The sequence below is a fragment of the Aotus nancymaae genome, unplaced genomic scaffold (assembly GCF_030222135.1).
Source record: "Aotus nancymaae isolate 86718 unplaced genomic scaffold, 86718_ANA_hifiasm-v0.15.2.pri h1tg000049l, whole genome shotgun sequence".
In the NCBI taxonomy this organism is placed as follows: domain Eukaryota; kingdom Metazoa; phylum Chordata; class Mammalia; order Primates; family Aotidae; genus Aotus; species Aotus nancymaae.
In genome coordinates this window covers 32,039,642-32,067,374 of record NW_026988463.1, presented here as the reverse complement: position 1 = coordinate 32,067,374, position 27,733 = coordinate 32,039,642, and the positions used below count along the sequence as shown (strand labels likewise).

General features: G+C 45.2%; 1 protein-coding gene across 1 annotated transcript; it reads right to left on the bottom strand.

Moving 5' to 3' along the window:
• Nucleotides 1-17,591: 17,591 nt before the first annotated feature.
• On the bottom strand, nt 17,592-27,001 carry LOC135269077 (uncharacterized). The gene is made up of 5 exons (XM_064362767.1): nt 26,806-27,001; nt 25,241-25,370; nt 24,956-25,192; nt 22,730-22,844; nt 17,592-17,702 (listed from the first exon to the last, which is right to left on the bottom strand). Exons 1-5 carry the CDS (start codon nt 26,999-27,001, stop codon nt 17,592-17,594), a joined length of 789 nt encoding a protein of 262 aa, XP_064218837.1.
• Between the last annotated feature and the right edge of the window lie 732 nt (nt 27,002-27,733).

Sequence of the window (27,733 nt, the reverse complement as noted above, 5' to 3'; positions counted from 1 at the left end):
GTCTGAGTACGTCTGTGTGTGTGTCCGTGTGTGTGTCCGCGTGTGTGTATCTTCCTTTGTGTGTTCATTTGTGTGTGGGAGCCCTGTATGCTGGACATGAGTGTGGCCAGCCCACTCCAGCGCGGTTTGTCTGTAGTCCCTGTACCTTGTGGTGCCCGTCTCGGTCTCTTGACCTCGTGATCTGCCCACCTTGGCCTCCCAAAGTGCTGGGATCACAGGCATGAGCACCATGCCTGGTCTATCATTCTTTTTGAAAAAAATTATTGTATTGGCCAGACGCAGTGGCTCATGCCTGTAACTTAGCACTTCGGGAGGCCCAGGTGGGCGGATCAACTGAGGTCAGGAGTTTGAGACCAGTTTGGCCAACATGGTAAAACCCCGTCTCTACTAAAAATCCAAAAATTAGCCAGGCATGGTGGCACGCGCCTGTAGTCTCAGCTGCTTAGGAGGCTGAGGCTGGAGAATGGCTTGAACCCGGGAGGCAGAGGCCGAAGTGAGCCAAAATTGCACCACTGCACTCCAGCTTGGGTGACAGACCAAATTCTATCTCAGAAAAAACAAAATTATTGTGGCTAAATATACATATCATGTGAACCATTTTTAAGTTTATAGTTTTTGATGGTTGGTTGGTTAGTTTTTTGCTTTTTGAGACAGATTCTCACTCTGTCGCCCCGGCTGGAGTGCAGTGGCACAATCTCAGTTCCCTACAACTTCTACCTCCGAGGTTCAAGTGATTCTCCTGCTGCAGCCTCCTGAGTAGCTGGGATTACAGGTGCTTGATACCACACCTCCCTAATTTTTATATTTTTAGTAGAGACGGGGTTTCACCATATTGGTCAGGCTGGTCTCGAACTCCTGACCTCAAATGATCCATCTGCCCGTCTCAGCCTCCCGAAGTGCTGGGACTACAGGCGTGAGTCCCTGCATCCAGTCTTTTAAGTGCATAGTTCTGTGGTATTAAGTACATTCACATTATTGTGAAGCCATTCTGACTCCCAGTCCTTTGTGTGTGGCCTCCATTTTTTCCCCTCTAGCTGACAGATTTTCCTGTTGCTTTTTCGTTTCTTTGAGATAGAGTCTTGCTCTGTTGCCCAAACTGGTGTGCAGTGGTGCTATCTTGGCTCTCTGCAGTCTTGACCTCCTGGGTTCAAGTGATCCTCCCACCTCAGCCTCCTGAGTAGCTGAGCTTACAGGTGTGTACCAAGACGCCCAGCTAATTTTGTTGTTGTTGTTTGGTTATTTTTTGTTTTTTGAGATGGTGTTTTGCTCTTATTGACCTGGCTGGAGTACAATGGCACCATCTTTGCTCACTGCAACCTCGGCCTCCCGGGTTCAAGCGATTCTCTTGCCTCAGCATTCAAGTAGCTGGGGTTACAGGCATGCACCACCATGCCAGGCTAATTTTGTACTTTTAGTAGAGATGGGGTTTCTCCATGTTGGTCAGGCTGGTGTCGACCTCCCGTCCTCAGGTGATGCCCATGCCTCAGCCTCCCAAAGTGCTGGGATTCCAGATTTGAGCAACTCTGCCCTGCCTACACCCCTTTAAATAATTTTTTTAAAGATTAGTCTTGTTGTGGTGCCTTAGGTTTATAATCCCAGCACTTTGTGAGGTTGAGGCAGCTGGATCACCTTAGGTCAGGAATTTGAGACCTGCCTGGCCAACATGTTGAGAACCTGTCTTTTCTAAAAATACAAAAAAAAAAATTTAGCCCGGCATGCTGATGCACGCCTGTAATTCTAGCTACTTGGGAGGATGAGGCAGAAGAATTGCTTGAAGCTGGTAATGAAGTTTGCAGTGAGTCAAGGTTGTGCCACTGTATTTCAGCCTGGGCGACAAAGGAATACTGTCCCCCCTCCCCAAATAAAACAATTAAGGCTAGTCAAGAGAGTAGAGAAGAAACAAAAATGTAAGTGGTTGTCATCAATTCATTATAAACACTACTGCATGCCAACCAGCCAGAATCTCCCTATTTTTATTAAGGTGTCTATCTTAGGTGTGCACGGTGTGCCTAAACACTACTGCATGCCGACCAGCAGAATCTCCCTATTTTTATTAAGGTGTCAAGCTTAGGTGTGTCCGGTGTCCCAGAGACACACTTTTCACATGCCTTGGCTCACGTCTTTGCTTGGCTATATCTGCTTAAAGGAGAGAATGTGAAAGGCTCTAAGTTTTTTTTTTTTTTTGAGATGAAGTCTTGCTATGTTGCCTAAGCTGGAGTGCAGTGGTACATTCATGGCACACTGCAACCTCTGCCTCCTGGGTTCAAGCGATTCCTATGCTTCATTCTCCCAAGTAGATGGGACTACAATGACCAGCCCCATGGTCTAGGGAACCACTGTCTCAGTGGCTTGGAAAAGCAGAGGCCCTCCGTGTCCGTGCCTCAGCGCTGGGCGATGGTCCCCCTCTCCCCGGGATTGTCGCCCCGGTCCCAGGATTTCAGAAATTGGGCAGGGTGGAACCAGGCTGAGAAAAGCTGCAGTGGAGCTTCGGGGATGCCCAGGGCGATCCCAAAGGATCCCCAGGATGCTTCAAGGCTGCTCAGACACTGTGGGGAATGCGTCTCCTTGAAAGCTGTCCCTGATGGGATTTCCAGGTACCGCCAGCCTGTGTGCCGCGGGGCTGCTCTCTCCGCGATGGGCTTCCCGGCAGAGAGCAGAACACCATAGCCTCAGGAGCTGCCTGTGACCATTGGACGTCTCCGTGTGTCTTTCTGTGTGTGTGTGTGTGTGTGTTTGCATGCGTCTGTGTGTCTGTATGTGTCCGTGTGTGTGTATCTTCCTTTGTGTGTTCATTTGTGTGTGGGAGCCCAGTATGCTGGACATGAGTGTGGCCAGTGCACTCCAGTGCGGTTTGTCTGTAGTCTCTCTACCTTCTGGTGCCCGTCTGTCCTCGGCTCAGCTTAGGGGCTGTCAGCCCCCGCCTTCTTTGTGTTGCTCCTGGTTTATGAAGCCTTAGTTTAGTGGGGGTCACGCTCCCACCCGCAGGCCTCCTAATCACCTGCCCTTCCCTAGGGCCCTTCCCTGTGGCTTCAACCTGGAGCTTTCACGAGCCAAGGTGCAACTGATCAATAGCAAGGGTATCATTTGGGCAGCCAGGCTGAGAGAGCTAACTTCCTCAAAGAAGTGGACGTTAACCAAAGTTAAGCACCCATAGAATTGATGGAAAAAGGAGAAATGTCTCAAGTGGAGGAGAAACTTGATTCAATGTGCAGAAGATTTCACTGTGTATATAGCTCATCTTTGCACTCTCAGGGAGAATCAAAGTGCAGCAAAAAGCAAATGACAAGATTGGGGTAAATTATTGTTTGTCCCACAAAAGGAAAAAAGAATCTGGAGTTTTTCAAAGCATTTTCATGAGGAATGAGGAGCAACAACAATGGCAACTAATATTTACTGCTGGGGCACTTCCTATGTACCAAGCCCTGAGATACACACTTTCGATATTCTTTGATACATGACTTCATTAAGTCTTTGTAGCAGTTTGTATGGCCAGAGTCGGTATGAGCCAGGCTATGCTGCAACAATGAATGGCCCCCAAATCTCAAGGGCTTAAATGAGCATTGGCTGAGTTCTTGCTCATGCTGCCTGTTCATCATGAATCAGCAGTGGTTTTGGGCTCCACCTCTTTCTCACTTCAGAACCCAGACTAATGAAGAATCCCCATAGAAAGGTTCCCAGTTATTATGGGAGAGAGAAGTTGTTTCTCACAACTTCTGCCAGAAAGCCACACCCTTCACTTATGCTCAAGTTTCCTTGATCAAAGTAAGTCACATAGGTACACCTAACAGCATGGAATGGTAAGAAACAATCTCATCCTTTGTCTAGAAGGTCAGGAAATCTTAAATATATGAGATAATTCCTAACTGTAGATTCTTATGCTAATTGTTAACTTGTTACTAATGAAACTAAGCCTTAGAAAGGTTATGAGAATTATCCAAGGTTACAAAGAAAAGTAAGAAGTCAACTTGGAATTTGAACATAGGCAATCTGGCCTATATTTTTAGGGCCTAACCCTGCCTATACTCTTGATCTCTATCCTCTACTTATATTTTCAACAGATATTTGGTACCATAAGATTCTACTGTGCAGTCATGTTTTAAAGGTTGAAACTTGTAGAGCTGAATGTATTTTACGTATTCTTTTTCACTGGGGTTTCAGATGTCCTGATACTATTCTCAGGCTTGGGCAAAGCTTGCTACCATGGGAATGACAGCTGGTTAACCAGGGATGTTCTTAGCAATTTAAAAACAAGTATTAGTTTTTCTGAATAAAAAACACAACAGAACATTAAATGATTTTATAGAGAAACCAGGATAAAAAACAATCTCAAAAGTAAACATTTGCTTGCAAAAATGTGTGTCATTTAGAAGTTGACTTGGCAGAGTAGATCAGGCTGCTGTTGATGAAGGAGTCGTTAAATCCAAACAGGTCAGATGAGCACATACTAATGAGTTCCTAAACCCAGTCCACATGTGCTCTGGAAACACGTGGTCTTAGCATTCTTCATTGGAAACAGTGCATGTTGAATAACTTTGAAGCAACATGGCACCTCATCAAAAACTTCATGGTTCTAGGAAATTGCACCCCATGAGACAATTTGCCTCTGGGTATAATGGCATGGTTTTGAAGATAGGGAACATAAACCCATTTTGATCCCAGCCAATTCAGTCTAGTTCAGCCCACTCCCAGTCAATACATATACATACCAGTGAGCCCTGTTGAGATCAAGTCACAGACCCCTGCCCCCAACACCCTGGAAAAGAATAAACAAAACCACAGCAGACTTGCAAAGCCAATAGCATTTCTGAGAGGAGAGCTCGGGCTCCTCATCACAAAGTACAATGAAGAGATCATCCACCAGTCAGTCATTCCTTTAACAGTCGCTGACCAAGTTCCATCTACATCCCTGGCACTGTACTAGGCTCCAGAAATTAATCAGCAGTGTCACATTTGTTTTCCGCTCCACTTTGTAGTGAGGGATCTGGCGTCAATCAGGTAAACACACACGTAGGAATGTGAAAATAACAGCTGGTAAAAGTGCTGTGAAGAGAATTGCATAGTTTTGAGAATACATGACAGAAAGACCATCCTATCCTGGGGAAAATCATACGGCAAACCTACTAGAGAAAATGGCATTCAGATTGAGATATTCAGTGTTCTAAAATTAATTGGAAGCACATCGGACAGAGACAATTCCAGAGCCTTGGGCTCCTATTTAAGCCAACCCGAAACCCAACTCATTGTAAACAGTAAAATGAAGTTGAAGTTGAACCAATCAGAAACCATCCACCAAGTTCTAACTAGGGACTTTCCACTATAACCAATTACATTTTCTTTTGTCTTGCCTGGACAAACATTTCCTTCCCCACTCCTTCAGTGGTGCGCTGAACCACTTGTGTTTGATGCTGCCCAACTCTTGAATCTCTGAATGCTCAAATAAACTCCGTCAAATTTTAATGTGTCTAAGTTTATCTTCTAACAAGTGCATTTATAGAAGATTTTAAACTGGGTTTCTCTCTCATTCTACACATGCAATAGTTCTTCTTCCTTTTTAAGGGTCTAACAGGGGAAGATCCCACAGGAACGGGACCCTGGCTAGAGGATTCTCCTTGCAGGCAGTTACATCAGCACTTCTATCAAAAAGCATAGGAATTCTCCCAGAGTGGCACATATACACATGGATTCTGGATAGTGATACCACAAAACTTTTCAGCTGGGAGCATGCTAACTTTTTGCTACATCATGTGTAGTCGGAAAACAGTGTGCTCTATCAGGGACTCTTTCAATCATGTTTGATCTGTGTCCATGACTTCATGTCCCCAGTGGATTAAAAACCAAACTCTTCTTCATCCCCATTCTGGGACCATTCCCCATCCTGTGGTCCAGATTCCAGTGGATGGCACTACCATCCACCCAGCCTGGCTGGAGCATCTTCTGCATGTCTCCTCCTGACTAGTGACAGGTGCAGGAAGTTGTGTCCATAACTAACTCACAGTCAATGTCCTTTTTCCATCTGGGAGCTGCTACTTTAATTTGGTTCCCCATATTGTTTTGTCTGTGTCACTGGTCTTCCCCATCTTGAGCTCCATCCTTCCCCCATCATCCTCCACATTCTTGGATTAGTTTTCTAAAATTCATGTTCCCCACAATGACTATCATGCTTAACATTTGCCCATGGCTCCCTCTTAAAGGATGTATAAGCTCCCAGGCAGGGCATGTAGGATTTTACGTGAGCTCTTCTCACCTAATCTCCTACCCTTATCTGTCTTGACACAGACAATGATGAAATTAAAGCAGCAGCTCCTGGCTGGATAAAGGAAGTTGACTTTGAGTTGCTTTTTAGGCACAACCTCCTGCACTTGGTCACTGGTAGCAGGGAAATGCACAGATGTCCCAGCCAGGCTGGATAGGCAGCGCCTCCAACATCCCTCCAACTCAACCACCCTTCCACTGAACTATACTTAGCTACATGCCATCCACCATAGATCACACCCATTCTCGCTCCAGGTATTTATCCCTTCTCTTCCTTCACTTAGATGTCCTACTATCTACTCAGCTCTTAATTTTGAAGTCTTGCCCCAGTGACTCCGTTCACTGAGGTCGGAATCAACCATTTCTTTCTTTATGCTTTCACGAACTTTTATCAGACCTCCATTGTGGTACCAATTTCATTGTGTTATAATTACAGATGGCCCAGATTTAACACGATTTGACTTAATATTTCAAGTTTACAGTGGTGGAAAAGCAATACACATTCAGTAGAAACCACACTTAGAGTGCCCATCCAACCATTCTGTTTTTTACTTTTAGTAAAGTAATAAATTACATGAGATATTAAACAATTTATTATACAATTTGCTTTGTGTTAGATGATTTTTCCCAACTGTAGGCTAATTTAAGTTTTCTGAGCATGTTTAAGACAGGCTCAGCTAAGCTATGATGATTGCTAAGTTAAGTGTATTAAATGTATTTGTGACTTACTGTATATTCAACGTAGGATGGGTTTATCAGGACATAACCCCATTGTAAGTCAAGAAGCAGCTCTGTTTTAATATGTCTTGTCCACATGAGCTGAACGATCCTTAAAAACGGACTTTTCCCACCACCTTACCCTTGTTCATCTTTTCGTTTCTGATTTCTATCATGAGTTAGGAGCTTTCTAAATGATTTTTAAATTAATAGATTTGCCCCTCTTCTACCCTGCATGTTCCCTCCCTTTTAGGGACCCATATCAGGTAATAATGAAAGAAGTGAGGGCGTTTCCTGAAGCTGAAATGACTTTACAGTTGAAATGAAATCCCTTATGCAAGGCTAACAGAAGATTAGTAGTTGGACAGTTAATCATTAAAGTAGATTAAAGCAGGGAATCATAAAAATAGATATACCAGTATGTAACAGACATTTTGCTTCCATTTAAAAGTTATAAATGCACACTTTCTTTCTATTCTCTTTTGTAAGAGCAAAGCACTTGCTTTGAGCAGCCCTGGAGTGGAGCACCGGGTGTTCCCATTGTGTAAACCACACCCCTACTGCATCATCTGCAGCTTGGAAGTTCACTCTCTTTAAAGAGTAGAATATAAAGGCGAGCAGTCTAGAATTTTATCCCTGGGTTTTTAGAGGCTTATTAGATCTAACTTGACTACTCCATCTGCCTTTGACAAGCCTTTTACAATAGCCTACCTGTTTTCACTGCAGCAACTTGCTCTTTATGCCCCTAGTTCATTCGCAACTTTCTAAATCTGTTTCCTCATGAGACGACTATTTCTTTTTTTTTCTTTCTTTTTTTTTCCCACAGGAAAGCTTGTTTTTGTTTTTACTGGAGGCTCAGGTGGCACATGACAGATCATAAAATGGCTTCATAGGTAGGGAGCCTCGAAGACGACTATTTCTAATGGTGACTAATAAATAACTTTAAAGTGCTGAGAGGTTTCCATGCCGTGAGAACTGAGTCAAACATTCGACATGAAGGATCTCAATTTAACCTTCCCAACAACAACAACAACAACAACAAAATTTATTGAGGCAAGCCCTGGGATCTCCCTCTGAAACGTGGAGGTAACTCATATATATTCAAGGCATCTGTGTGGGTCAGCTGGAGCAAGACTGTTACTAAAAAGCCTGAAAACTCATGGTCATCAGACCCTACACTCTAACACAAGCAATAAGCGAGTGAATAAGCAATATTGATGTGCACTGACTATCTTCAAGGTGCTTGTCTACATACTTAAGTTGGATTTACTAACTTAATTCTCACAATGACTTAATAATGAAGTAAATAAAGTTCACAAAATGGTGTGAATGGCATCATTCTGAAGATTAAGGAAACTGAGGCACAAGATCATAGCTAAGTGGCCTCCATGTCAAGCTGGGATTATAAACCCAGAGAGTTTTATTTCAGAGCCCACACCCCTAATTCAGTTCATCTTCAAATGGGGTTAACAATCCCTATCTGGCAGAATTTGGGAAAGGATTGTACAAAATAGCAATTGTTTTGGTCAAACGCTTGCCACCCTGTAGTTGCCGGACAAATGTCCTGTCTGTTCCATTCCTTTCCTTTCTATAGACAAGATACCTTTCTGTAACAGCCTGGACTTTAGGCATTTATCTGACTTTTTCTCAATTCCTTCATATTCTCCCTAAAATAAAAATCAAAACAATGTCAGCCTGTGGGGGATTCAGCAGCGAACTTCACCTCAGGAGATGAAAGGCCACCAAATCTGTGTATAAAACAACCAAAGGGAAAAAAAATCAATCTTTCGTGCAGACATAATTTGTCTTGAAAGGTGACACAGCCCTTTAAAAATAGCTATGGGCTCCATTGTGCAAAGACAGTGACAGAGACTGACGGCTTTTAGAGAGGTGTAATGTTCCCAGGCAGCCGGCTAGCGTCACTAACCAGATAGAGATCAGTCATTCGATCCGGGGGAGAGTGCTAAATGTTAGAGGTGAAGCTGCTATGTTCTTATTACTAATCAAACTTCAACACCATGCCTCAGCCTCCTCGGATCCCTATAAGGAAGTTATTGAGAGGTTCCAACCCAGGCGCCTTGCTTCACAGGTGAAGCTTGTTCCCAATCATTGGTGCATTCTCCACCCTTCCTGGGAAATTCTTCTTCTACTTCCCAGCTGTTCCACATGTGAAACAGTTGAGTAATCCACCATCATCGCTGTCCCCAGCTTCGGGACTCACCCCTGAATGCCAGTGTCTCTTTTAAGATGAAAGATGAGAACCGGGTGCCTGGGTTGTTGGGTTGGTCCTACTCTGCACTTACCTCAGGAGAAAGTTGGGGTGTGCTTGACCCCGAAGCTGTTGGCTACAAAGTAAAAGAAGGATCTTTTACTTTGTTAAAAGTTAAAGGATAGGTAGATGCTGCAGAGTCATCCCCGCTGGGCTGACCAAAGTAAAAGAAGAAAAAGAAGGATTTTTTACTTTGTAGCCAAGAGCTGGGGGTCCATCCATCCCCAAACAAGGGACTCTGAGTACTCTCCGTGGATGCTGGTAGATTAAAGTTAAATGACAGTTCAGGTGGGCACCCTGAGCTCTCCTAATGAGGAGACAACAGAGAGGGACACAGATACCTGGTGACAACTCCACCAGGAAAAGTTCTTCCCGCATATCAAGGCAAAGTTATTCATCTGTACTACTGATTCCTGTTCCTCAGGAACCCAAAGATGTTGAAAGTGAATAGTGTGATGTGGGCCTTTGTTTTCCTACTGTCGAAGAAATGTGTGTGTGCTGGAATGTGTTTAATAACATAAATCTCTCTGGGGGGTGGAGGAGTCTTGATTGGTAGCTTTTGTCAATGTCCATGGTGTAAATGCTCCTATCATGGCTGATTTCCAGCTGACAACATGAAGTCACTGAACATGGAGTTGGAAAGAGATGTTCACAGTCAGATTTCCTGGCAGGAGCTGCTCCAGCACTGCACTAGTTAAAGAATAGGGAGATGCTCCAGAGTCATCCCTGCTGGATCGGCTATGATCCTATCTGTAGGGCAGGCCAAGTCCTTGTTCCACTCCTCCTTGTGATGGATCTTGTCCCTTGTCTGAAAATGACGGAAATGCTCACAGCACTTGCAGAGCCAGCAGAAAAGATGAAACTTCTCTCTTACCCTGACCTCTTATAGGCTGGGTCTGGTTAACTCTCAAGCTCTTGACTGCAAAGTAAAAGAACTCAAGTCAAATTGTTGAATTGCTGTTCAAGAAAAATGAAATTATTTACCCTAAGCCTATGGCTATCCACAGATCTCATTTAATGTCTCCCAGCAATCCTAACAGGTATTGTCACCACCTGCATGTTACAGATGAGAAAAACAGGCTCAGAGAAGGCACTGGCACATGGCCACATGACTCATGAGTGGTAGAGCTGGAGTTTAATCTCATGTCTGTCATGCTCCAAAACCATGCTTTTGTGTGCTACCATAATCCAACCAAACCCAGCAGAGCATCATCTAAGGGCATTTGGGAGGTTGCAGATGGGAAACAAGGCCAGGTGAGATTCCTCAGGAGAGCAGAGACACGGGGATAGCAGAATATGAGGCAGGATGGAAGGGAGGGGTTCAAAAAGTTGGAGAGAGCAATCCAAATATGTGCACATCCTTTTCAATGGAGCTGATCGCAAGCTTGGAGACAGAGCGGCTAATGGAGACAAGAATGAGACCTGACAGCTCTTCCATAGATAGCTCCCTGTGTTCTCAGCCATTCCAAGAGTCAGGAATTCCCTTGCATGAACCTGAAAGCCACCCCACCCTCATCCCCAGTTGCTCCATGTTCTTCTCTCTGGTACTACTCAGAACAGTAGTGTCCATGCCAAGAGCATTCACCCATGAATAGTAATCCTTCACATGCTGTAAGATGGTGATCCAGGCCAGATCCCATGGCCTTCCCCTCTCCAGGCTAAGCTCCTTCCACTTCCCAGCTGTTCCACATGGGAAACAGTTGAGTAATCCACCGTCATCATTGTTCCCAGCCTCGGCACTCTCTTCTGAATGCCAGTGTCTCTTAAAAGATGGAAGATGAGAACAGAGTACCTAGCTTGTTGGGGTGGTCCTACTCCGCACTTATCTCAGGAGAAAGCTGGGGTCTGCCTCATTCCCAAGCTCTTTGCTACAAAGTAAAAGAACTCAAGTCAAATCATTAAATTGTTATTTAAGAAAAATGAGATTATTTACCCTAATTGATTTCTCTAATGATTTAATTGCTATCTGAATTCTCCTTCTTGTCTGGGTGCATTTGAAGAACAGGAGTTGGATCTGGCTTTGTCCCTGAGCATAAGCCGCTCCCTGGCATATCGTGATGTGGTTGAGTGGATGATCTGATCAACTTTGAGGACAATGTATTAGACCATCTTATCTTCTAGAACATTCTTCACAAAAAGTCATCTGAAAATACTGGTGTCCCATCAAAGAAACTTTTTGGTGTGCCCTAGAATTTCCTGTTAAGGCATTATTTGCAAACCCCTCTGTAAAAGCTACTGGAACTGACATCACCGTCACTTCCTGAGACCTCATGCAAATATGTGCCCTTTGGGGTACATGAAAACAAGATGACCTGGTTTAGGAAAGAAAGTGATGGCATAAAACAGCCTTCTGCTTCTCCATTCCCCGACTTATATGGGGCATGCATATGGAACGATGTATGGAGAGAGAAGGGTTTGCAATCAGGGGACATGTTACAGTTCCAAACCATGCATGGCCCCCTCTCCCTGCCAGCTTCTGGGATGCCCATGGGTCTGAGCATTGGCTCCATTTCTGTCTAGATTCTACCTTATTCAGGCCTCCTGGATATGCATTTTGTAAAGAGCCTTTCTGTTCATTCCATCACTCTAAATCTGTGGTCTTCCCGGGCAGCCAAGGGTGGCCTGTACTGAAGTGCTGTACTCATCACGCCACTGACCACTCTTGCCAGGAAATTCCCCTCCCATCGTAGCAGCCTCTGCAGCATCCTCTTGGCCTGCCTTAATTTCAGACTCCCCAGGAATGGGCTCCAGAGCAAGAATCTGAGAGAACAAGGTGGCAGACAGGGGCTTTAACATTGGAGAGGCATTCTTGTTTCATGATGAAGCCACTGCACTCCAGCCCTGGCAACAGAGCAAGACTCCGTCTCAAAAAAATAAAAAATTTTTAAACTTGCTTTATAATGACTCTATAGTATTCCATTTTAAGTATTCACCATATTTTAGTTAACCAGTTGCATACTGTTGGAGATTTAGGTTGCTTTGATGTTTAGATATTGTAAGAATTTGTGTGTTTTTTTTTTGCTTTGATTAGCTGTAATAATTTCCTGTAGATAAAGCCAAAAAATGATTTTGAATTTGGTCAATTTCATTCTGTTATGAATAGAGTTTGAAACAGCTTTTCCTCCACGTTTCTCTGATAAGACTCATTCTTGGTCGTATTTTCCTATCTCAATTTGTTCTAAGGAAAAACAAGGCCAAGAATTGGCTACAATGAATACTGCTAAAAAATAAAAAAGAAATGAGACTCTGAAAACAGAAAAAAAGAGGGATCATTCTTTGTCTAATGGCAAAGAAAAAAAAAGGGTTTTTTCTTTCACATTGAAATCCAAATAATGCCTTCCAAGGCATTCTTCTTCAACCTCAAGGATGGAAGAGGATTTTAAAGGTGATGGTGGACAGTTTTCATTTTATTATTTGAGGCAAAAGTAGGAGTTGCAGTGGATGTACTTGACACCAGGGAATACATGTGTCTTCTACACGGTGTGTGACCCAGCACCCATATTCATAGTTACACGGCAGATTTGTAACAGCTAGAGATTGACAACAACAAGAACTTGACAGGGGCATGACGTTGAGATCCGTTTGCACATTTCTGATTTTTAAACACCCAAATACCACTCTTTCACACTTTTTGGCTTACATGGAAGGGAAAACTGGCAGATGACGCTGTTAGCATTTGATAAGAGTTAATCTGAGGTCCAAATAATTCCATTTGCTTTATATTTTTAAGCTCCCCAATAAAGTAAGACCAAGTTCGCCTGTGACTGGGTGAAATGGTAAGAGACAGATATACCTGAATCTGAACTCACACTCAGCCAGGTGGCAGCTGTGTGATCTTGAGAAAGCTCTGTAACCCAGCACCTAACAGGGGCTCTGGCACTCAGAGGGCTCTGGACAAATGCTTCCTGTTCTTGTGAGAAACTGGCCAGGCTATATCATTTGCTAAAATCTGTGCGGCAACACAGAACTTCCATGAGAAACAAGGATTCTTGCTGGAGGAGTAGAACCTTCTGTTTTGATTGCAGCTGCACCAGCACACATGTGGGTGTGCAGATGCGAGATTGAGAGGCGTGCAGACCCAGGCCTCCCTCCACGCATGGCTCTGCCTTCCTACCAGCTCACCCCTGGGGCCTCACCTAGTGGGTCACGGACAGCAGCGTGCCAGCAGCAGCGAGCCAGGAATCTTGGTCAGACCATTTGCATAGCACGTTAGAGTTTACAAGGAGCATGGGCTCCAAACCCAAAGTGAAGCTGTCCCCTGGATCTGTTTTAATGGGCATCTGCGACTTTTGTCCTCAGCACGGCTGGAGTACATCTTCCCTGACACAGCTCCCAGCCCTCCCTATTATCGAGAAAAGTTCTTGTGCTTCGTATCCACCGAGCAGGGAACAAAAGCGGCAGGCGAAGTGTCAGGGAAAGATCTGAGCTGGGTTTAAAAATGATATGCTGGCAGTCAGCTCCGCCAGGCTGAGGACAGTCTGGCCATTATCAAGGGCCGAGAGGTTGCACTGGCAGGTGGATTCCAGGTCTGTGGTGAATCCTGGCCCAAGAGCTCAGGGATCTCCTCTTAACTCCTGTCTTAGGTACTGAGTCAGTTGTCCCAACGGTCAGACTCCAAAACCATGGATTCTTTTGTTCCAGGCAAGAATAGTGGGTCAAACGCAATCGCCTTTGTTTTTCACTGGTGGAAGAAAAGGATCTGTGAGTGTGTGTGTGTGTGTGTGTGTGTGTGTGTGTGTGTATCTATATGGATACAGGTATATATAATTTTTAAATTAGGGAGTGAAGGAATTCCACTCTTTTTTTAATATTGTCCTTTCAAGGATGTCAGTATTTGCATAGTTTGATCCTCTTCCCCTACTCAGCATCAACATTAGTGTGACTTTTTCCTGCTAATTGGAAAATCTTACGGAAATAAACCCTGTCAGGACATGAGAAGTGACTCCCCCTTTGGATGGCCAAACGACCTCAGAGGGGGAAAGAAGTTCTGAATTTCTGTTCCTTTTGCACACACTGTAAAATCTTTATTACTTCGGAGAGCCTTGAAGCTCAGTAATGCTCCTCCAGTGCAAAGCGGAGTAAATAAATTTCTTCTTATGACCACTTTGGAGAAACACACAACCAGATTTGCTCAGCAGGGATAGACAGTGGACAGGATAATGAAGAGAGAATAAGAATATGATCGGGGTTTACAGCCTCTTCTGTCTCTTTAAAGAGTTTTAATCCTTCAGAAACAGGATACGGGGTCCATTTCCTTAAAGATACAGTGTCCCTTCTGGGACAAGTAATGTTATAAAAAGCTAGGATGGTTTCCAGGTTCATCCATGTCCCTACAAAGGACGCGAACTCCTCATTTTTAATGGCTGCATAATATTCCTTGGTATATATGTGCCACATTTTTCCTGTCCAGTCTATCATCGATGGGCATTTGGGTTGGTTCCAGGTCTTTGCTATTGTAAACTGTGCTGCAATGAACATTCGTGTGCATGTGTCCTTATAGTAGAACGATTTATAATCCTTTGGATATATGCCCAGTAATGGGATTGCTGGGTCAAATGGAATTTCTATTTCTAGGTCCTTGAGGAATCGCCACACTGTTTTCCACAGTGGTTGAACTAATTTACCATCATTCTCAGCAAACTGACACAAGAACACAAAACCAAACACCACATGTTCTCACTCATAGGAGGGTGTTGAACAAGGAGAACACATGGACACAGGGAGGGGAGCACTATACACGGGGGTCTGTTGCAGGGGAGTGGGGGGGGACAGTGGTGGGGGGAGTTGGGGAGGGATAGCATGGGGAGAAATGCCAGATATGGGTGAGGGGGAGGGAGGCAGCAAATCACACTGCCATGAATGCACCTATGCAACAACTTTGCATGTTTTTCACATGTACCCCAAAACCTAAAATGCAATTAAAAAAAAAAATAGAAAATAAAAAAAAAAAAAAAAAAAAGCTAGGATGTAACATCTATCTCGCTATTGATTGGCACTCCAGTATGATAAAAGGGGTTGAACCTCAAGGGGAAAAGAGGAAAAAGGTAAGTGAGAATTACTCTTCAAAGAATTCAAAGTGTCCCTATCATATCAGGCCAAACTCCAGCGACAGGGAAACAAAAGCATGGCTTGGGCCGGTGACATCCACTGTATGGCGGCACGGTCAAGGCGGGTTTTAGGGATAACTGATTCGCCTCCACCTGGACACAGATTTCTTCGACAGTAGGAAAACAAAGGCCCACATCACACTATTCACCGTCAACATCTTTGGGTTCCTGAGGAACAGGAATCAGTAGTACAGATGAATAACTTTGCCTTGATATGTGGGAAGAACTTTTCCTGGTGGAGTTGTCACCAGGGATCTGTGTCCCTCTCTGTTGTCTCCTCATTAGGAGAGCTCAGGGTGCCCACCTGAACTGTCATTTAACTTTAATCTACCAGCATCCACGGAGAGTACTCAGAGTCCCTTGTTTGGGGATGGATGGACCCCCAGCTCTTGGCTACAAAGTAAAAAATCCTTCTTTTTCTTCTTTTACTTTGGTCAGCCCAGCGGGGATGACTCTGCAGCATCTACCTATCCTTTAACTTTTAACAAAGTAAAAGATCCTTCTTTTACTTTGTAGCCAACAGCTTGGGGGTCTAGCACACCCCAACTTTCTCCTGAGGTAAGTGCAGAGTAGGACCACCCCAACAACCCAGGCACCCAGTTCTCATCTTTCATCTTAAAAGACACTGGCATTCAGGGGTGAGTCCCGAAGCTGGGGACAGCGATGATGGTGGATTACTCAACTGTTTCACATGTGGAACAGCTGGGAAGTAGAAGAAGAACTTCCCAGGAAGGGTGGAGAATGCACCAATGATTGGGAACAAGCTTCACCTGTGAAGCAAGGTGCCTGGGTTGGGGCCTCTCAATAATTTCCTTATAGGGATCCGAGGAGGCTGAGGCATGGTGTTGAAGTTTGATTAGTAATAAGAACATAGCAGCTTCACCTCTTATCTCCCCCGGATCGAATGACTGATCTCTATCTGGTTAGTGACGCTAGCCGGCTGCCTGGGAACATTACACCTCTCTAAAAGCCGTCAGTCTCTGTCACTGTCTTTGCACAATGGAGCCCATAGCTATTTTTAAAGGGCTGTGTCACCTTTCAAGACAAATTATGTCTGCACGAAAGATTGATTTTTTTTCCCTTTGGTTGTTTTATACACAGATTTGGTGGCCTTTCATCTCCTGAGGTGAAGTTCGCTGCTGAATCCCCCACAGACTGACATTGTTTTGATTTTTATTTTAGGGAGAATATGAAGGAATTGAGAAAAAGTCAGATAAATGCCTAAAGTCCAGGCTGTTACAGAAAGGTATCTTGTCTATAGAAAGGAAAGGAATGGAACAGACAGGACATTTGTCCGGCAACTACAGGGTGGCAAGCATTTGACCAAAACAATTGCTATTTTGTACAATCCTTTCCCAAATTCTGCCAGATAGGGATTGTTAACCCCATTTGAAGATGAACTGAATTAGGGGTGTGGGCTCTGAAATAAAACTCTCTGGGTTTATAATCCCAGCTTGACATGGAGGCCAGTTAGCTATGATCTTGTGCCTGTTTCCTTAATCTTCAGAATGATGCCATTCACACCATTTTGTGAACTTTATTTACTTCATTATTAAGTGATTGTGAGAATTAAGTTAGTAAATCCAACTTAAGTATGTAGACAAGCACCTTGAAGATAGTCAGTGCACATCAATATTGCTTATTCACTCGCTTATTGCTTGTGTTAGAGTGTAGGGTCTGATGACCATGAGTTTTCAGGCTTTTTAGTAACAGTCTTGCTCCAGCTGACCCACACAGATGCCTTGAATATATGAGTTACCTCCACTTTTCAGAGGGAGATCCCAGGGCTTGCCTCAATAAATTTTGTTGTTGTTGTTGTTGTTGGGAAGGTTAAATTGAGATCCTTCATGTTGAATGTTTGACTCAGTTCTCACGGCATGGAAACCTCTCAGCACTTTAAAGTTATTTATTAGTCACCATTAGAAATAGTCGTCTTCGAGGCTCCCTACCTATGAAGCCATTTTATGATCTGTCATGTGCCACCTGAGCCTCCAGTAAAAACAAAAACAAGCTTTCCTGTGGAAAAAAAAAAAAAAGAAAAAAAAGAGAAATAGTCGTCTCATGAGGAAACAGATTTAGAAAGTTGCAAATGAGCTATGGGCATGAAGAGCAAGTTGCTGCCGTGAAAACAGGTAGGCTATTGTAAAAGGCTTGTCAAAGGCAGATGGGGTAGTCAAGTTAGATCTAATAAGCCTCTAAAAACCCAGGGATAAAATTCTAGACTGCTCACCTTTATATTCTACTCTTTAATAAAGAGAGTGAACTTCCAAGCTGCAGATGATGCAGTAGGGGTGTGGTTTACACAATGGGAACACCCGGTGCTCCACTCCAGGGCTGCTCAAAGCAAGTGCTTTGCTCTTACAAAAGAGAATAGAAAGAAAGTGTGCATTTATAACTTTTAAATGGAAGCAAAACGTCTGTTACATACTGGTATATCTATTTTTATGATTCCCTGCTTTAATCTACTTTAATGATTAACTGTCCAACTACTAATCTTCTGTTAGCCTTGCATAAGGGATTTCATTTCAACTGTAAAGTCATTTCAGCTTCAGGAAATGCCCTCACTTCTTTCATTATTACCTGATATGGGTCCCTAAAAGGGAGGGAACATGCAGGGTAGAAGAGGGGCAAATCTATTAATTTAAAAATCATTTAGAAAGCTCCTAACTCATAATAGAAATCAGAAACGAAAAGATGAACAAGGGTAAGGTGGTGGGAAAAGTCCGTTTTTAAGGATCGCTCGGCTCATGTGGACAAGACATATTAAAACAGAGCTGCTTCTTGACTTACAATGGGGTTATGTCCTGATAAACCCATCCTACGTTGAATATACAGTAAGTCACAAATACATTTAATACACTTAACTTAGCAATCATCATAGCTTAGCTGAGCCTGTCTTAAACATGCTCAGAAAACTTAAATTAGCCTACAGTTGGGAAAAATCATCTAACACAAAGCAAATTGTATAATAAATTGTTTAATATCTCATGTAATTTATTAAATACTTTACTAAAAGTAAAAAACAGAATGGTTGGATGGGCACTCTAAGTGTGGTTTCTACTGAATGTGTATTGCTTTTCCACCACTGTAAACCTGAAATATTAAGTCAAATCGTGTTAAATCTGGGCCATCTGTAATTATAACACAATGAAATTGGTACCACAATGGACGTCTGATAAAAGTTCGTGAAAGCATAAAGAAAGAAATGGTTGATTCCGACCTCAGTGAACGGAGTCACTGGGGCAAGACTTCAAAATTAAGAGCTGAGTAGATAGTAGGACATCTAAGTGAAGGAAGAGAAGGGATAAATACCTGGAGGGAGAATGGGTGTGATCTATGGTGGATGGCATGTAGCTAAGTATAGTTCAGTGGAAGGGTGGTTGAGTTGGAGGGATGTTGGAGGTGCTGCCTATCCAGCCTGGCTGGGACATCTGTGCATTTCCCTGCTACCAGTGACCAAGTGCAGGAGGTTGTGCCTAAAAAGCAACTCAAAGTCAACTTCCTTTATCCAGCCAGGAGCTGCTGCTTTAATTTCATCCTTGTCTGTGTCAAGACAGATAAGGGTAGGAGATTAGGTGAGAAGAGCTCACGTAAAATCCTACATGCCCTGCCTGGGAGCTTATACATCCTTTAAGAGGGAGCCATGGGCAAATGTTAAGCATGATAGTCATTGTGGGGAACATAAATTTTAGAAAACTAATCCAAGAATGTGGAGGATGATGGGGGAAGGATGGAGCTCAGGATGGGGAAGACCAGTGACACAGACAAAACAATATGGGGAACCAAATTAAAGTAGCAGCTCCCAGATGGAAAAAGGACATTGACTGTGAGTTAGTTATGGACACAACTTCCTGCACCTGTCACTAGTCAGGAGACATGCAGAAGATGCTCCAGCCAGGCTGGGTGGATGGTAGTGCCATCCACTGGAATCTGGACCACAGGATGTGGAATGGTCCCAGAATGGGGATGAAGAAGAGTTTGGTTTTTAATCCACTGGGGACATGAAGTCATGGACACAGATCAAACATGGTTGAAAGAGTCCCTGATAGAGCACACTGTTTTCCGACTACACATGATGTAGCAAAAAGTTAGCATGCTCCCAGCTGAAAAGTTTTGTGGTATCACTTTCCAGAATCCATGTGTATATGTGCCACTCTGGGAGAATTCCTATGCTTTTTGATAGAAGTGCTGATGTAACTGCCTACAAGGAGAATCCTCAAGCCAGGGTCCCGTGCCTGTGGGATCTTCCCCTGTTAGACCCTTAAAGAGGAAGAACAATTGCATGTGTAGAATGAGAGAGAAACCCAGTTTAAAAACTTCTATAAATGCACTTGTTAGAAGATAAACTTAGGCACATTAAAATTTGACGGAGTTTATTTGAGCATTCAGAGATTCAAGAGTTGGGCAGCATCAAACACAAGTGGTTCAGTGCACCACTGAAGGAGTGGGGAAGGAAATGTTTGTCCAGGCAAGACAAAAGAAAATGTAATTGGTTATAGTGGAAAGTCCCTGGTTAGAACTTGGTGGATGGTTTCTGATTGGTTCAACTTCAACTTCATTTTACTGTTTACATTGAGTTGGGTTTTGGGTTGGCTTAAATAGGAACCCAAGGCTCTGGAATTGTCTCTGTCCGATGTGCTTCCAATTAATTTTAGAACACTGAATATCTCAATCTGAATGCCATTTTCTCTAGTAGGTTTGCCCTGATTTTCCCCAGGATAGGATGGTCTTTCTATCATGTATTCTCAAAACTATGTAATTCTCTTCACAGCACTTTTACCAGCTGTTATTTTCACATTCCTACGTGTGTGTTTACCTGATTGACGCCGGATCCCTCACTACAAAGTGGAGCGGAAAACAAATGTGACACTGCTGATTAATTTCTGGAGCCTAGTACAGTGCCAGGGATGTAGATGGAACTTGGTCAGTGACTGTTAAAGGAATGACTGACTGGTGGATGATCTCTTCATTGTACTTTGTGATGAGGAGCCCAAGCTCTCCTCTCAGAAATGCTATTGGCTTTGCAAGTCTGCTGTGGTTTTGTTTATTCTTTTCCAGGGTGTTGGGGGCAGTGGTCTGTGACTTGATCTCAACAGGGCTCACTGGTATGTATATGTATTGACTGGGAGCTGGCTGAACTAGACTGAATTGGCTGGGATCAAAATGGGTTTATGTTCCCTATCTTCAAAACCATGCCATTATACCCAGAGGCAAATTGTCTCATGGGGTGCAATTTCCCAGAACCATGAAGTTTTTGATGAGGTGCCATGTTGCTTCAAAGTTATTCAACATGCACTGTTTCCAATGAAGAATGCTAAGACCACGTGTTTCCGGAGCACATGTGGACTGGGTTTAGGAACTCATTAGTATGTGCTCATCTGACCTGTTTGGATTTAATGACTCCTTCATCAACAGCAGCCTGATCTACTCTGCCAAGTCAACTTCTAAATGACACACATTTTTGCAAGCAAATGTTTACTTTTGAGATTGTTTTTTATCCTGGTTTCTCTATAAAATCATTTAATGTTCTGTTGTGTTTTTTAGTCAGAAAAACTAATACTTGTTTTTCCATTGCTAAGAACATCCCTGGTTAACCAGCTGTCATTCCCATGGTGGCAAGCTTTGCCCAGGCCTGGGAATAGTATAAGGACATCTGAAACCCCAATGAAAAAGAATATGTAAAATACATTCAGCTCTACAAGATTCAACCTTTAAAACATGACTGCACAGTAGAATCTTATGGTACCAAATATCTGTTGAAAATATAAGTAGAGGATAGAGATCAAGAGTATAGGCAGGGTTAGGCCCTAAAAATATAGGCCAGATTGCCTATGTTCAAATTCCAAGTTGACTTCTTACTTTTCTTTGTAACCTTGGATAATTCTCATAACCTTTCTAAGGCTTAGTTTCATTAGTAACAAGTTAACAATTAGCATAAGAATCTACAGTCAGGAATTATCTCATATATTTAAGATTTCCTAACCTTCTAGATGAAGGATGAGATTGTTCCTTAGCATTCCTTGCTGTTAGGTGTACCTATGTGACTTACTTTGATCAAGGAAACTTGAGCATAAGTGAAGGGTGTGGCTTTCTGGCAGAAGTTGTGAGACTCAGTATGCAACTTCCCATGCCTTCTTTCTCTCTCCCATAATAACTGGGAACCTCTCTATGGGGATTCTTCATTAGTCTGGGTTCTGAAGTGAGAAAGAGGTGGAGCCCCAAACCCCTGCTGATTCATGATGAACAGGCAGCATGAGCAAGAACTCAGCCAATGTTCATTTAAGCCCTTGAGATTTGGGGGCTATTCATTGTTGCAACATAGTCTGGCTCATACTGACTCTGGCCATACAAACTGCTGCAAAGACTTAATGAAGTCATGTATCAAAGAGTATCGAAAGTGTGTATCTCAGGGCTTGGTACATAGGAAGTGCCCCAGCTGTAAATATTAGTTGCCATTGTTGTTGCTCCTCATTCCTCATGAAAATGCTTTGAAAAACTCAAGATCTTTTTTTCCTTTTGTGGGACAAACAATAATTTACCCCAATCTTGTCATATGCTTTTTACTGCACTTTGATTCTCTCTGAGAGTGCAAAGATGAGCCATATGCACAGTGAAATCTTCTGCACATTGAATCAAGTTTCTCCTCCACTTGAGACATTTCTCCTCTTTCCATCAATTCTATGGGTGCTTAACTTTGCTTAACGTCCACTTCTTTGAGGAAGTTAGCTCTCTCAGCCTGGCTGCCCAAATGATACTCTTGCTATTGATCAGTTGCACCTTGGCTCGTGAAAGCTCCAGGTTGAAGCCACAGGGAAGGGCCCTAGGGAAGGGCAGGTGATTAGGAGGCCTGCGGGTGGGAGCGAGACCCCCACTAAACTAAGGCTTCATAAACCAGGAGCAACACAAAGAAGGTGGGGTCTGACAGCCCCTAAGCTGAGCCGAGGACAGATGGGCACCAGAAGGTAGAGGGACTACAGACAAGCCACGCTGGAGTGCGCTGGCCACACACACGTCCAGCACACAGGGATGCCACACACAAATGAACACACGCAAAGATACACACACACACACACACACACAGAAAGAAAGACACACACAGACATCCAACAGTCGCAGGCATCTCCTGAGGCTACGGTGTTCTGCTCTCTACTGGGAAGCCCATTGCGGACAGAGCAACCCCGCAGCAGACAGGCTGGCGGCACCTGGAAATCCCATCAGGGACAGCTTTCAAGGAGACGCATGCCCCACAGTGTCTAAGCAGCCTTGAAGCATCCTGGGGATCCATTGGGATGGCCCTGGGCATCCCCGAAGCTCCGCTGTAGCTTTTCTCACCCTAGTTACACCCTGCCCAATTCCTGAAATCACGGGACCGTGGCGACAATACCTGGGAGAGGGGGGCCATCGCCCAGCACCGAGGCACAGACATGGACGGCCTCTGCTTTTCCAAGTCGCTGAGACAGTGGTTAACCAGGCCACAGGGCTGGTCATTGTAGTCCCAGCTACATGGGAGGATGAAGCATATGATCACAACCAGTTACATATTTGTTTCTTCTCTACTCCATTGACTAGCCTTAAATTTTTTTTTGGGGGGGGGGGAACAGTCTAGCTTTGTCACCCAGGCTGAAGTGCAGTGGATCAATCTTGAATCACTGCAACCTTCACCTACCGGGTTCAAGCAATTCTCCTGCCTCAGCCACCCATGTAGCTGGAATTACAGGCGTGCATCACCATGCCCGGCTAAATTTTTTTTTTTGTATATTTAGTAGAGACAGGGTCTCATCATGTTGCGCAGCTTGGTCTCAAACTCCTGACCTCAGGTGATCCAGCTGCCTCAGCCTCACAAAGTGCTGGGATTATAGGCCTGAGCCACCACAACAGGCCTAGTCTGAAAAAATAAAAAATTTGTTTAAAGTGGTGTAGGCAGGGCACAGTGGCTCACACCTGTAATCCCAGCACTTTGGGAGGCTGCGGCATGGGCATCACCTGAGGTCGGGAGGTCGAGACCAGCCTGACCAACATGGAGAAACCCCATCTCTACTAAAAGTACAAAATTAGCCTGGCGTGGTGGTGCATGCCTGTAATCCCAGCTACTCGAGATGCTGAGGGAGGAGAATTGCTTGAACCCGGCAGGCGGAGGTTGCAGTGAGCCAAGATCATGCCATTGCACTCCAGCCAGGTCAACAAGAGCAAAACTCCATCTCAAAAAACAAAAAATAACCAAACAAAAATAACAACAACAAAATTAGCTGGGTGTCTTGGTAGACACCTGTAAGCTCAGCTACTCAGGAGGCTGAGGTGGGAGGATCATTTGAACCCAGGAGCTCAAGACTGCAGAGAGCCAAGATAGCACCACTGCACACCAGTTTGGGCAATAGAGCAAGACTCTTATCTTAAAAAGAGAAAAAAGCAACAAGAAAATCTGTAAGCTACAGGGGAAAAAAAAAAGAGGCCTCACACAAAGGACTGGGAATCAGAATGGCTTCACAATAATGTGAATGTACTTAATACCACAGACTGGAGGCAGGGACTCACGCCAGCAGTCCCAACACTTTCGGAGGCTGAGACGGGCAGATGGATCATTTCAGGTCAGGAGTTCGAGACCAGCCTGACCAATATGGTGAAACCCCCGTCTCTACTAAATATATAAAAATTAGGGAGGTGTGGTATCAAGCACCTGTAATCCCAGCTACTCAGGAGGCTGAGCAGGAGAATCACTTGAACCCCGGAGGCAGAAGTTGTAGTGAGCTGAGATTGTGCCACTGCACTCCAGCCTGGGTGACAGAGTGAGAATCTGTCTCAAAAAACAAAAAACCAACCAGCCAACAATCAAAAACTATAAACTTAAAAATGATTAACATGATATGTAGTCCCAGCTACATATTGAAAATATAAGTAGCCACAATAATTTTTATTTTCTGACATAGAGTTTTGCTCTGTCACCCAAGCTGGAGTGCAGTGGCGCAATGTTGAGTCACTTCGGACTCTGCCTCCCGGGTTCAAGCCATTCTCCAGCCTCAGCCTCCTAAGTAGCTGAGACTACAGGCGCGTGCCACCATGCCTGGCTAATTTTTGGATTTTTAGTAGAGACGGGGATTTACCATGTTGGCCAAACTGGTCTCAAACTCCTGACCTCAGCTGATCCGCCCACCTGGGCCTCCCAAAGTGCTAAGTTACAGGCATGAGCCACTGCGTCTGGCCAATACAATAATGTTTTCAAAAAGAATGATAGACCAGGCATGGTGCTCATGCCTGTGACCCCAGCACTTTGGGAGGCCAAGGTGGGCAGATCACGAGGTCAAGAGATCGAGACGGGCACCGGAAGGTAGAGGGAATACGGACAAACCGTGCTGGAGTGGGTTGGCCACACTCATGTCCAGCATACAGGGCTCTCACACACAAATGAACACACAGAGGAAGAAACACACACAACGACACACACAGACACACACAGACACACACAGACACACGTAGACACAGACACACACACACACACAAAGACACACGGAGACGTCCAACGGTCACAGGGAGCTCCTGAGGCTACAGGGTTCTGCTCTCTGCCGAGAAGTCCATCACGGAGAGAGCAGCCCCGCGGCACACAGGCTGCCGGTACCTGGAAATCCCAGCTGGGCCAGCTTTGAAGGAGACGCACCCTCCACAGCGTCTGAGAAGGCCTGAAGAATCTTGGGGATCCTTGGGCATCGCCCTGGACATCCCTAAAGCTCCGCTGCAGCTTTTCTCCGCCTGATTCGCACTGCCCGACTCCTGAAATAGCGGGACCGTGGCAAAGATTCCGGGGAGAGGGGAGCCGTCGCCCAGCGCCGAGGCACTGCCACGGAGGGCCCCTGCACTGCCAAGCCGCTGAGACGGTGGTTCCCCGGGCCACCGGGGCCGTCACTGTGACGCGAGTCCCGCGTGGGCGCTCGCGCTTGTGACGCGCCTCTTGCGCATGAGCACTGGCGTGCCGGGCCGGCCAGGGGCAATGTCGGCGCTCTGCTGCCCGCAGGCCCCAGCGGCACCGGAAAATGCTGGCGGCGGTTTCCCAGGTGGCCCAGGGGAAGGAGGCTACTTGTCACAAAGCCTGGCATCTGGCAACAGAGCGAGGCTCTGCCTCGTAAAAAAAAAAAGAAATTAAAATGCACATATATATGTATATATTTCTTTTTGTTTTTTATTATTGAGACGGAGTTTCGCTCTTGTTACCGAGGCTGGAGTGCAATGGCGCGATCTGGGATCACCGCAGTCTCCGCCTCCTGGGTTCAAGCAATTCTACTGCCTCAGCCTCCCGACTAGTTGGGACTACAGGCACGAATCACATGCTCGGCTCATTTCTTATTTGTGTAGTAGAGACGTGATTTCACCATGTTGACCGGAATGGTCTGGATCACTTGACCTCGTCATCCACCCGCCTCGGCCTCCAAAAGTGCTGGGATTACAGGCGTGAGCCACCGCGCCCGGCCTAAAACACATATTCACTCAAAAACTAATACAAAGGCCAGGCCCAGTGGCTCAGGCCTGTAATCCAAGCACTTTGGAAGGACAAGGTGGGTGGATCACTTAAGGGTAGGAGTTCAAGACCAGCCTGGCCAATATGGCAAAACCCCATCTCTACTAAAAATATAAAAATTAGGGAGGTGTGGTATCAAGCACCTGTAATCCCAGCTACTCAGGAGGCTGAGACAGGAGAATCACTTGAACCCTGGAGGTAGAAGTTGTAGTGAGCTGAGATTGTGCCACTGCACTCCAGCCTGGGTGACAGAGTGAGAATCTGTCTCAAAAAACAAAAAACCAACCAGCCAACAATCAAAAACTATAAACTTAAAAATGCTTAACATGACATGCACATTTAGCCACAATAATTTTTCTTTTTTTCTGAGATAGAGTTTTGCTCCGTCTCCCAAGCTGGAGTGCAGTGGCGCAATTTTGGCTCACTTCGGCCTCTGCCTCCCGGGTTCAAGCCATTTTCCAGCCTGAGCCTCCTAAGTAGCTGAGACTACAGGCGCGTGCCACCATGCCTGGCTAATTTTTGGATTTTTAGTAGAGATGGGGTTTTACCATGTTGGCCAAACTGGTCTCAAACTCCTGACCTCAGCTGATCCGCCCACCTGGGCCTCCCAAAGTGCTAAGTTACAGGCATGAGCCACTGCGTCTGGCCAATACAATAATGTTTTCAAAAAGAATGATAGACCAGGCATGGTGCTCATGCCTGTGATCCCGGCACTTTGGGAGGTCAAGGTGGGCAGATCATGAGGTCAACAGATCGAGACGGGCACCAGATGGTAGAGGGAATACGGACAAACCGTGCTGGAGTGGGTTGGCCACACTCATCTCCAGCATACAGGGCTCTCACACACAAATGAACACACAGAGGAAGATACACACACGACACACACAGACACACACAGACACACACAGACACACGCAGACACAGACACACACACACACACACACACACAGACACACGGAGACGTCCAACGGTCACAGGCAGCTCCTGAGTGTACAGGGTTCTGCTCTCGGCCGAGAAGTCCATCACGGAGAGAGCAGCCCCGCGGCACACAGGCTGCCGGTACCGGGAAATCCCAGCTGGGCCAGCTTTGAAGGAGACGCACCCTCCACAGCGTCTGAGAAGGCCTGAAGAATCTTGGGGATCCTTGGGCATCGCCCTGGACATCCCTAAAGCTCCGCTGCAGCTTTTCTCCGCCTGATTCGCACTGCCCGACTCCTGAAATGGCGGGACCGTGGCGAAGATTCCGGGGAGAGGGGAGCCGTCGCCCAGCGCCGAGGCACTGCCACGGAGGGCCCCTGCACTGCCAAGCCGCTGAGACGGTGGTTCCCCGGGTCACCGGGGCGGTCACTGTGACGCGAGTCCCGCGTGGGCGCTCGCGCTTGTGACGCGCCTCTTGCGCATGAGCACTGGCGTGCCGGGCCGGTCAGGGGCAATGTCGGCGCTGTGCTGCCGGCAGGCCCCAGCGGCACCGGAAAATGCTGGCGGCGGTTTCCCAGGTGGCCCAGGGGAAGGCTACTTGTCACAAAGCCTGGCTTCTGGCAACTGAGCGAGGCTCTGCCTAGTAAAAAAAAAAAAAAAAAAAAAAAAAAAAAAAAAAATTAAAATGCACATATATATGTATATATTTTTTTTATTTTTATTTTTTGAGAAGGAGTTTCCCTCTTGTTACCCAGGCTGGAGTGCAATGGCGCGATCTGGGCTCACCGCAGTCTCCGCCTCCTGGGTTCAAGCAATTCTACTGCCTCAGCCTCCCGACTAGTTGGGACTACAGGCACGAATCACATGCTCGGCTCATTTCTTATTTGTGTAGTAGAGACGGGGTTTCACCATGTTGACCGGAATGGTCTGGATCACTTGACCTCGTCATCCAGCCGCCTCGGCCTC

Bases quoted from the DNA above. Each gene is read 5' to 3' on its own strand.
- LOC135269077 (XM_064362767.1), bottom strand. From the start codon at position 27,001: ATGCCCAAGGATCCCCAAGATTCTTCAGGCCTTCTCAGACGCTGTGGA. The intron at 25,193-25,240 runs GTGACGGCCCCG...GCGGCTTGGCAG, and splicing joins CACGCGGGACTCGCGTCACA to TGCAGGGGCCCTCCGTGGCA. The intron at 22,845-24,955 runs GTACCGGCAGCC...CCTCCCATGTAG, and splicing joins GGCCCAGCTGGGATTTCCAG to CTGGGACTACAATGACCAGC.